At 40.7% G+C, this 10756-nt stretch overlaps 1 protein-coding gene across 1 annotated transcript; it reads left to right on the top strand.

The window, feature by feature from the left end:
• Positions 1-5871: 5871 nt before the first annotated feature.
• On the top strand, positions 5872-8386 carry LOC142210182 (C3a anaphylatoxin chemotactic receptor-like). Its single transcript, XM_075279208.1, has 2 exons — positions 5872-5927; positions 7429-8386. Exons 1-2 carry the CDS (start codon positions 5872-5874, stop codon positions 8384-8386), a joined length of 1014 nt encoding a protein of 337 aa, XP_075135309.1.
• The last annotated feature ends 2370 nt before the right edge of the window (positions 8387-10756 follow it).

The raw sequence follows: 10756 nt of genomic DNA, 5'->3' as shown, positions 1-10756 counted from the left end.
GTAGATCCTCCTTTTGCAAAGATAACAGCCTCTAGTCGCTTCCTGTAGCTTTTAATCAGTTCCTGGATGAAGGGATTTTGGACAAACAATTCAAGTTCAGTTAAGTTAGATGGTCGCCGAGCATGGACAGCCCGCTTCAAATCATCCCACAGATGTTCAATGATATTCAGGTCTGGGGACTGGGATGGCCATTCCAGAACATTGTAATTGTTCCTCTGCATGAATGCCTGAGGATTTGGAGGGGTGTTTTGGATCATTGTCTTGCTGAAATATCCATCCCCGGCGTAACTTCAACTTCGTCACTGATTCTTGAACATTATTCTCAAGAATCTGCTGATACTGAGTGGAATCCATGCGACCCTCAACTTTAACAAGATTCCCGATGCCGGCATTGGCCACACAGCCCCAAAGCATGATGGAACCTCCACCAAATTTTACAGTGGGTAGCATGTGTTTTTCTTGGAATGCTGTTTCTTTTTGGACGCCATGCATAACACCTTTTTTTATAACCAAACAACTCAATTTTTGTTTCCAAAATGAAGCTGCCTTGTCCAAATGTGCTTTTTCATACCTCAGGCAACTCTATTTGTGGCGTACGTGCAGAAACGGCTTCTTTCTCATCACTCTCCCATACAGCTTCTATTTGTGCAAAGTGCGCTGTATAGTTGACCGATGCACAGTGACACCATCTGCAGCAAGATGATGCTGCAGCTCTTTGGAGGTGTCTGTGGATTGTCCTTGACTGTTCTCACCATTCTTCTTCTCTGCCTTTCTGATATTTTTCTTGGCCTGCCACTTCTGGGCTTAACAAGAACTGTCCCTGTGGTCTTCCATTTCCTTACTATGTTCCTCACAGTGGAAACTGACAGGTTAAATCTCTGAGACAACGTTTTGTATCCTTCCCCTGAACAACTATGTTGAACAATCTTTGTTTTCAGATCATTTGAGAGCGGGCTGTCCATGTTCGGCGACCATCAAACTTAACTGAACTTGAATTGTTTTGTAGAAAGAAATGGTCCAAAATACCTTTATCCAGGATCCAGGAACTGATTAAAAGCTACAGGAAGCGACTAGAGGCTGTTATCTTTGCAAAAGGAGGATCTACTAAATATTAATGTCACTTTTCTGTTGAGGTGCCCATATTTTTGCACCGGTCAAATTTTGGTTTAATGCATATTGCGCATTTTCTGTTAGTACAATAAACCTCATTTCAATCCTGAAATATTACTGTGTCCATCAGTTATTAGATATATCAGACTGAAATGGCTGTTGCAAACACCAAAATATTTAGAACTAAAAATGATTAAGATTAATAGGGGTGCCCAAACTTTTTCATAGGACTGTATCTCCAGAAACAGCAGCCATTTTTTAAAACTCTTTCAATCTATTGGATCATTGGATCCATGACCGAGCACATTGACCTAATCTGTGACTTTATAGGCCTTCAATGAGCAAAACAGACCAAAATAGTTGCAGGTGGAGAACAACAAACGTGCAGAACCATGAGTCACTGCGGTGTGAATATAGCCTTACTCTAGTATGATGTAGCTCTCACTTTCTACACTATGTATCAGCCACTGCAGTGAAACTTCAAGCACTTACAGTTTCCAGCAGCCATTTTTCTGCAACATTTTTAACATTAAGAGAATCAGGAAGGAAGACTATGGATTCATCTCACTCGGCTGCAACTGAGAAAACCTCTTAGGTGCTGCACTATAATGACCATCCTGCTGGAAGGTCTTGGCCACTTCCGGGAATTGACTACTGTCATGGTTATCCTTTAGTAGAGATGGGTGAACTTCATCACATTTGTAAGGTTCACCCAGTCTATCTATAGACTTATTCTGGTCCAGGAGAGGTATGTTATTGCCCTGTGTTCACACTGCAGACCCATACTTGTGTCCAGGAGAGGTATTAGTGTAGGGTCCTACCTTAATGAGGTCGCCTTGCCGGGGCAGGTACAGGGGCTTCCTACTTTTTGATCAAATATGTACAGCGAAGAATCTCAAATGTATTTATATATTTAGTTTATAGTATTTTTATAGTTTTTCTTTGTTCCTTATAACCTTTGTGCTGTGTCAGAGGGCTGCTATATTTTTCTGTTTTTTTTTTTTTTTTTTTGTATTTTGCCACGGTAGCTTGCACCTGTTCACATTGGGAGGTGCTGTCTGAATTTTCTTCTATATAGATAGATAGATAGATAGATAGATAGGAGATAGATAGATAGATAGATAGATAGATAGATAGATAGATATATATAGGAGATAAATTAATATTTTTCTTATGGTTTCCTTACCTTTCCTTTGTTCTCCACCAGGATCCTCTCCCTTGGTCAGTAAGTGCAGAAGATCTTGTATCTGTATCCTCTAATGCTTAATGCTATCTATATACTCTTCTCTGGTCCAATCCAATCAGACACCTCAGTAAGTGCAGTAATTATAGCACGGAATAATTATTCTTATTTATTATGTATTTAGTCATTAATACAATATCCGGCCCAGAATAATTAAGATTGTATCCAGATTTTCTTAATTGGTCAGTAACTTTTTCAACAAACTTTGACTATATTAATAGTACTAGTGATTATAAGAAACTCTCTAATGATCGGTCACTTTTCCTGTTGCCTTCCCATCTAGATCTTAATCTGACATTCACTCTGACATCTCTGCAGAATTCTATCCCATCTGTTAGGATGGGGTCCCACAGGTTTTCCTTCCGGCGCACAGCACCACCTGTGAGTCGATCCAGCTCTCGCCCTCGGCATTGGACAGTGAGGTTTGTGGAGTCTAAGTCCAGCGTTTGGCCTACTGAGCATGCTCAGACTGTTTGGAGATGTTCTGCGGCTAAGTCCCATTCTCTCCCTACTGAGCATGCTCAGACACTTTGGAGGTGCTCAGAGGTTAAGTCCCATTCGGCCCATACTGGGCATGCCCAGTGAGGTTATGGCCACTGCCCTGTGGGCAGGGACTTGCTTTTATATGGTGTGAGCCGACACCCACCAGGTGCTCACACTTTGACTATTAACTTTGAGGCAGGAGGTCAGGGCTAGGTTCCTGTGAAAGGCAGGTTGTCAGTTCAGGGATTCTAGATAGGATTCCTGGGTACTGCCAGTAGGGAACTATTAGCCTGATTGAACTGTCCAGTAGGATTGTAGCTCCAAAGCTGTTTGTGGAGCCTTTGTGTTGCTGACCAGGGGGGACATTAACCCTTGGCAGCCTTTGTTGCAGCCAGTTCACATTGGAAGCTGCCTAAACTCACTTGCCCAGTGAAACCAACTGGTGTAAGCCTCCTTGCAGTCTATTCACATTGGGAGCTGCGCAGACACATTCATCCAGTGAAGTTAACTGGTGAACGTGTGTTGCTCCCTGTTCACACTAGAGCCGCACAGACATACTGCTGCCCTGCTTAGGCAGATGGCCGCCCTCCTAGGGCTTGTGGACCTCGACTGCAGCCACTACCGTAGTCAAGAGGTTCTGTTAAGTTATAATTTATATATATAAACAGAACCTTAACACCATCTTATTCACATCATCGCTGGCCCGAACTTCTGTTAAATATTCTACATAAGACTGCAGATGTTTTCTACTTTCTAGGAATTGTGTATGACATCACAGCAGCTCGTCTCCATCCACCGGGTCTAAGAGACATGAGACTATAGAAGACAGAACCTGCTGAAGGAGAAACTAGTAACAATTCAGAATATTAGGAATACAATGGCTAGAAACATTGTTACCCCTCCTGTACTCACTGTCTGTTGGTTTACACTTATGTAATGTTTGTGGAAGCGTTTGGCTTTAAGTCTTATTGAAGTACTTAAAGGGATTGGATCAAAATGTGAGGTTATCAATGGTCAATAGGATGGGGGATAACATTGTGATTGGTGCTTTTGCTTTTTATGTATTCTAAATAGGATAAGTTATTTCAACACAACATCTTCCTCGCTCTACAGATATGTCTTAAGTTTATCACAGCACCATACACTGACCGCTGACTAATGTACAGCTCATGTGTTACAACATCCGAGATTATTTCAAGCATCCTATGAAATACAAAGCTTTCATTGCATTTACTTATATGAAGAGACTGGATGTGGTAATGAAGTTCTCGATAACTAGAATAAGGAACTTGCGGAAATGAGAAGTCAGTAAGAATGACAAGGATTTGACTTACTGAACTAAAGAACAGACATAGAAGAGTCGGGAGTCGGTGAGTATCGTACGTGGTGATATTATTAATGATATACTGTGTATATATATATATATATATATATATATATATATATATATTATAGAAATACTGAGAGGAGTCTTTTGGTGCCTCAAAAACCAGAGTTCCGTATCCACCTCGGCATCTCTATAAATACATCTATGAATATTACACATGATACATGTATTATGAGCCATTATTAGAGTATTATACACATGGAGCCAACTTTAACTTGACTTTTAGCGCATTAAGTAAACAGTTACCAATCACTTGACTTTGACGACTCTGCAGCGGTAACGTGACATTCGTTCATCGAACACTTGTGGTGGACCGGTGCGCACGGCTGCCAACATTGTCTCTGCAATATTACAGGTCCACCTGAGACACTGTTGACCTCAAAAATCCTAATTCCCGGGTAAACTCCAAAATGCTATGCCCCATGCATCTTGCATTGATTATCATCTCACTTAACTCGCGACGTGCTGCTATGTTCACGAGACACCTGCATCAGACTGCTCAGATATCCTGCCGACACTAGCGCCATAGTCCGTATAGCGTCACGCCGAGCGTCATATCCAACACGACCTTGCACTGGGACACGTCTTCCCATGACTTTTGGCCACTGAGTGTACATCACCCATATACCAGAAATGAATTTCCTTGTGGTTGTGCTTAGGAACTTTAGACTTGTCTGTGGGCTGATATCTGCATTCATATTATTCTATCTGATATCTAAGCCATCCTCTACTAGACGGCAATAAGAATATCCCAGGGTGCACCAGAGGACAAGGCGCAGATTATAAGATCCATTCTCTGTTACACTGCACCCTGGAGAAGAAGCAAATAAGAAATTGTGAAACCCTTGGAAACAGAAGAAACAGAAATCAATGTAAGGTGACGTCAGCCATGGTCTGGTTGGTTTGCGGCTGCCACCAGCTAGTTCTAGTTTTCTTAAAGGATCTGTGATAATCTCGGTTGAATTGCTATCAGTTATGGCGTCGGGTTCGGATGTTGGTTTCAGATAGTTTCCTGGTCTCATTGAGCTTTTGTTTGTATTTTCCATCATTGTAACTCTATAAAGCTTTGCATATCTGTAGTAGGTCCTTCTCCTTTATCTCCTTCTCCCAGCAATGTTGTGCAAAAAGTTTTAGGCAGGGGGTGATGGAAACTGACAATACATTAAGAAACAGAAGGGTCAATCATGTTTTATTAGTGAATGACTAAAGGAGGAAAGTAAATCCCATCAATATTTGGTGTGACCTTTGCCCTTTGGAGGAGGAGTCCTGGATAATCTCAAAATCATCCAGTCTGTCTGGGAGGACGTGAAGATACAGACGGATTGGAACAAGTCTTCCTCCTCTTCCTTATTACTATTATTAATATACTGTTTGCAAGTGTATGGAAGGAAAGGGGCAAAGGTCACCAAATATTGTTGGGATTTGCTTTACTCTTTTCTTAATCTTTTCTTAAGAGATAGCAATCCTAGCATCATCTTCTACATTGGTTTAACAATTAAGATGACATAATAATCTCTCATTTGCTATTCTGGTTTATTTGTATTATTATTATTATTATTATTATTATTATTTATTTCATTATGTACCATTTATTATTATTATTATTATTATTATTATTATTATTTATTCTTTAGGTAACAAAGTCAATATGTCTCCTGTTTATGACATGACCTCATCTAATACAACTGTAGATATTGACAACAGGTAAGTTTAGATTTCTCGTTTTTTATAATGTAATATTCTCATTGGGCTCTATTCACATCTCAATCCCGAATTCCCTCGTATTTAATTTGAAAATTGCTCATCTAGTAGGGATGAAAAAGCTGATTTTGTTACACATTTTTGGGGTTCGCCATCCACAAACTGGTATTATATTATAGGGTGTCTTCAGGCTCCGGACTATAACAATCAGACAGCCAGGGGAGGTGAGTAAGTGACTAGCAATGTCATTCACCTGTCCTAGGCTCTGTTGCAGTGTCTGGTGCGGGTCCTGGTCCTCCTCCTCCTTCCAGAATGACGCCAGACACTTTTATGCACCAAATCTGCATTTCTGTAAATGTACAGGAGAAGGGTTAGGCTTGTGCAGTGTTGTGGAGGGATGATGGGAGCCTTACTGTTAGAGAAAACCCAGAAGAAAAGACAAATTGCCCTCTGAAGGCCGCTCTGTGCCTACCAGTCAGTTCCTTCAGACGTGCTCTCTGACACGTTGGCAACAGGGGTGGCAGTGGTCGCAGCTGGGACTGGGTTGTGCCATAGGTCACTCTCACCCCACTAAGGGCTGGATTAACTTCTTTGATCTCCTTTCTGATTTCCTTTGATAATTGACAGTCTGGGCATCCAAAATGTATGACCTCTGCCCTCTGGTGCACTGGTCAGAAGAATATAGTCAAGGAGGGATTCTGTGCAGGAGGCTGTAGTCAAAACAAGGTGCACCATTACCACGTGGGGCCAACGAGAGGGGAATGGTGAGAGTGTTGTGTGCACTGATATGTAAAGTGGGCCCAGAAGTAAAGTGATGCTAAAATCTACGGATGTTCCAGGGTCCAGGAGTCTCCAATACCTCTTGTCCTCCCCTGGATGTCCATGTGAGACGACTAAAAAAAAGTTGATCAACGTTTACTCGTGATTGGCTTTAGATGGCCATAGAGAAGTATCCCCCCCCCCCCTCACCTTAGATTGGATTTGATCAGGGCTCCCAATTCTTATTAAACCAACCCAATACAAAATTGGGTGATATTGGGTGAACCTATTTCATTTTGTTCTAGTCCGAACTGGAAATGTTATTATAATACTCCAAGGTCAGTATTTGTTATGTTTCTGCTTATTCACCAACCACAACTCACTATTATAGCCTGCGGTCTCCTCAGATCCCACAGTGTATTATGGATTTGTGGATGGTGAACCCCAAGATTTCCCAGACAAGTTTCAGTCATATCTGATGATGTATCTGCAAAATCTTTGACAGACTGGAATTCACATCACATACAGTATAGAGACAAGTCTTGTTGGACTTCATCTTTATGTTTCTACAACTCTTTCAGTAAAGTAATCTGACATTGCTCCTGGTCTTCCCCTAAGGTCAGATTGTTTCCCTCTCCTGTTCTTGTGTTTGATTTTGTAAAGTGATGGAAGTCACCCCTTCCAGACGATGGTTCTAGATTGGCATTTTCATGGGATTAACGTCTACCCTATTATTTCTTCTAAGGACATCTTACAAAGAACATGATGCAGGAGGCCAAGACCATTACATCTATGATCAGAGCGTTTTACAGAAGATATCAGTTACCTTATACAGCATCATCTTTGTTCTTGGGATTATCGGTAATGGATTAGTCATCTGGATTGCCGGATTCAGGATGAAGAAGACAATCAGCGCCGTGTGGTTCCTCCACCTGGCCATAGCGGACTTCTTATGTTGCTCTTCGCTTCCTTTGCTCATTGCGCTCAATCTTCACATTCTTCCAGATACACCAAATGTAAATCTATTCTGTATATTGATCATCATTCTGTTTACTACAAACATGTGCACCAGTATTTATCTATTGACAGCCATGAGTATTGACCGCTGTGTATCCGTCATGTGGCCATTTTGGGCTAAAGTTCACAGGACACGTAGACTAGTGAGGATCACTGCAGGGGTCATCTGGGGGTTGAGTTTGCTTGGAGCTGGGTTGGTGGGGTACTCTAATAGATGGTGTCTAATATCAAGGAATGAAGATGAGGACAGACATAAACAACAGCTAAAACACAACATCCAGCTGGTCGGGTTGGTTATCATGTTTGTGATCCCTTTTCTCATCATCTTGACCAGTTATGTGATCATCTTCCTCAAACTTAGAGAAAGTAAGAGACCCCAGAGATCTCAGAGACCCTACAGGATCATCACCGCTGTTATATTGGGTTTCTTCCTCTGTTGGTTTCCGATTTACATTTGGCCACTAACACCCAGCAGTAATTTAAGGAACAGTCAACGGATTACAATAGATATCATTGTTACCAACCTGGCTTATCTTAACAGTTGTATCAATCCAATCATTTATGTTTTTATGGGCCAAAATTTTAGAAGTAATTTCTTGAGATCTATCCCCGCCAGGGTTCAGGGAGCATTAAATGAGGAGCCTGAGGACCTGAGAAGAGAACCAGAGAATGTGGAACTACAGTAAATGGCACTACAGATCCAAAAATACATTATTTTTCCCTATGTGGAAATTTTTTGAAGATAGGACTATGCTTCAAAAAAATTAGATTTTTTTTTTCTAGCCATATCCAAGAGCAGCTTCAAAACAAATAAGAAATATAAAATGAATCTCTTATACTTCAAAAAATTCAATTCTGGATTTGGTTCAAAAAAATAAGCAAAAATTAAAAAAAAAAAAAAAAAGCAGCAAAAAGTGAAAAAAAAAAATCCATATCTTTTCCGCAACAAAATTTCTAGGACTTACAGTAAAATGATAAATTATTATCTGATATTGGTTTTCTATCTGATTATTCATATGAGCAAGATATCCGGAAATATTCCAGTTTGCACATGGATGAAATGAGCACAGGAATGAACCTCAATATCTAACCAGTCATAGATAGAATTGGTCTATAGAATTGATCGGGATTGGAAAAGATCGGTTTCCGATTGGCGATTAAGTAAATTTCACGATCGCGATCGGAATTCCGGTCCCAATTTTTCCTGGTGGGATCAAGGTCGGTGGTTATCTCAAAATCGGCTCAACCCTATTCATGTATATATCATGAATATATACATCTGGAACAACAATATCCGCAACAACAACATCTGCAACAACAACATCGGCAACAACAACCACATCTGCAACAACACCTGCAACAACCACATCAGCAACAACACCTGCAACAACGACATCGGCAACAACATCTGCAACAACAACAACATCTGCAACAACCACATCTGCAACACCTGCAACAACCACATCTGCAACAACACCTGCAACAACGACATCAGCAACAACGACATCGGCAACAACATCTGCAACAACATCTGCAACAACACCTGCAACAACGACATCTGCAACAACACCTGCAACAACGACATCAGCAACAACACCTGCAACAACGACATCAGCAACAACACCTGCAACGACATCAGCAACAACACCTGCAACAACATCGGCAACAACACCTGCAACAACATCGGCAACAACAACGACATCGGCAACAACATCTGCAACAACATCTGCAACAACAACAACATCTGCAACAACACCTGCAACAACGACATCTGCAACAACACCTGCAACAACATCGGCAACAACATCGGCAACAACACCTGCAACAACATCGGCAACAACAACGACATCGGCAACAACATCTGCAACAACATCTGCAACAACAACAACATCTGCAACAACACCTGCAACAACGACATCTGCAACAACACCTGCAACAACGACATCTGCAACAACAACATCTGCAACAACAACATCTGCAACAACACCTGCAACAACGACATCTGCAACAACACCTGCAACAACGACATCAGCAACAACACCTGCAACAACGACATCAGCAACAAGACCTGCAACAACGACATCAGCAACAACACCTGCAACAACATCGGCAACAACAACCACATCTGCAACAACAACAACATCTGCAACAACAACAACATCTGCAACAACATCTGCAACAAGAACAACAACCATATCAGCAACAACAAAAAAATCTGTGTTTCTGCAACATGGGGCCTTACCCTCAAACAACATCTTCCTCTCTCTGGAGCTTGTACATTTTCACATGAATAGGGTTGAGCGATCAGGAAAGATCGGATCCCGATCGGTGATCGAGCAAATTTCACGATCGAGATCGGCTGGAAAATGATCGAAAATCCAATTTTAAAAACGATCCTGAAATCTCAAGATCGGCTCAAGCCTAGTCATAGCACATTGTAAGTAACAATAGTATTGGAGGAAAAACCTACAAAAAAAGTCAAAAACCTATGAAAAAAGTGGCTTTTTTTGATTATTTTTGATGTCCTTTTAATATATCATGAATATAAAATATGTTATTGCTGGCGTTTTTTATATATTTTTTTTTAGATATTCTGAGTTGTGTGAGTTTGTCAGAGGTAGCGGAGGTGTGGATAATATCCAGCGCACCTCAGAGTGATATACTGGACTTATATTGGAGGGTTATCACAATGTATAGACTATACAGCCTTATATGACATAATCTAAATGTTTTATTGTTTGCACAATTTTACCATTTTAGGAGTAAGGTTCTGTATGAACGAATATTTTTGGAATATTTCTCTATAATTTTGAGGATGTTTTTTCAATAACGCAATAAATAATAAATAAAATTATTCTATAGCATCTTAATTGTATGTGCTTATTTTATTAGACCAAACAACACCAGGTATCGGCCAAAACAGGGGCCTTAGTGAAGTGCAAAGAACATTCCAGATATATAAAAGGAAGGGAATCAGTCAATGTGCACAATACAATATTCAGACAATGATACATAATATCCAATGAATATAACAACAACAACAACAACAACATCTG

This window comes from Leptodactylus fuscus, chromosome 6, assembly GCF_031893055.1.
Source record: "Leptodactylus fuscus isolate aLepFus1 chromosome 6, aLepFus1.hap2, whole genome shotgun sequence".
NCBI classification, from domain to species: Eukaryota; Metazoa; Chordata; class Amphibia; order Anura; family Leptodactylidae; genus Leptodactylus; species Leptodactylus fuscus.
This window is presented reverse-complemented; position numbering and strand designations above follow the sequence as displayed.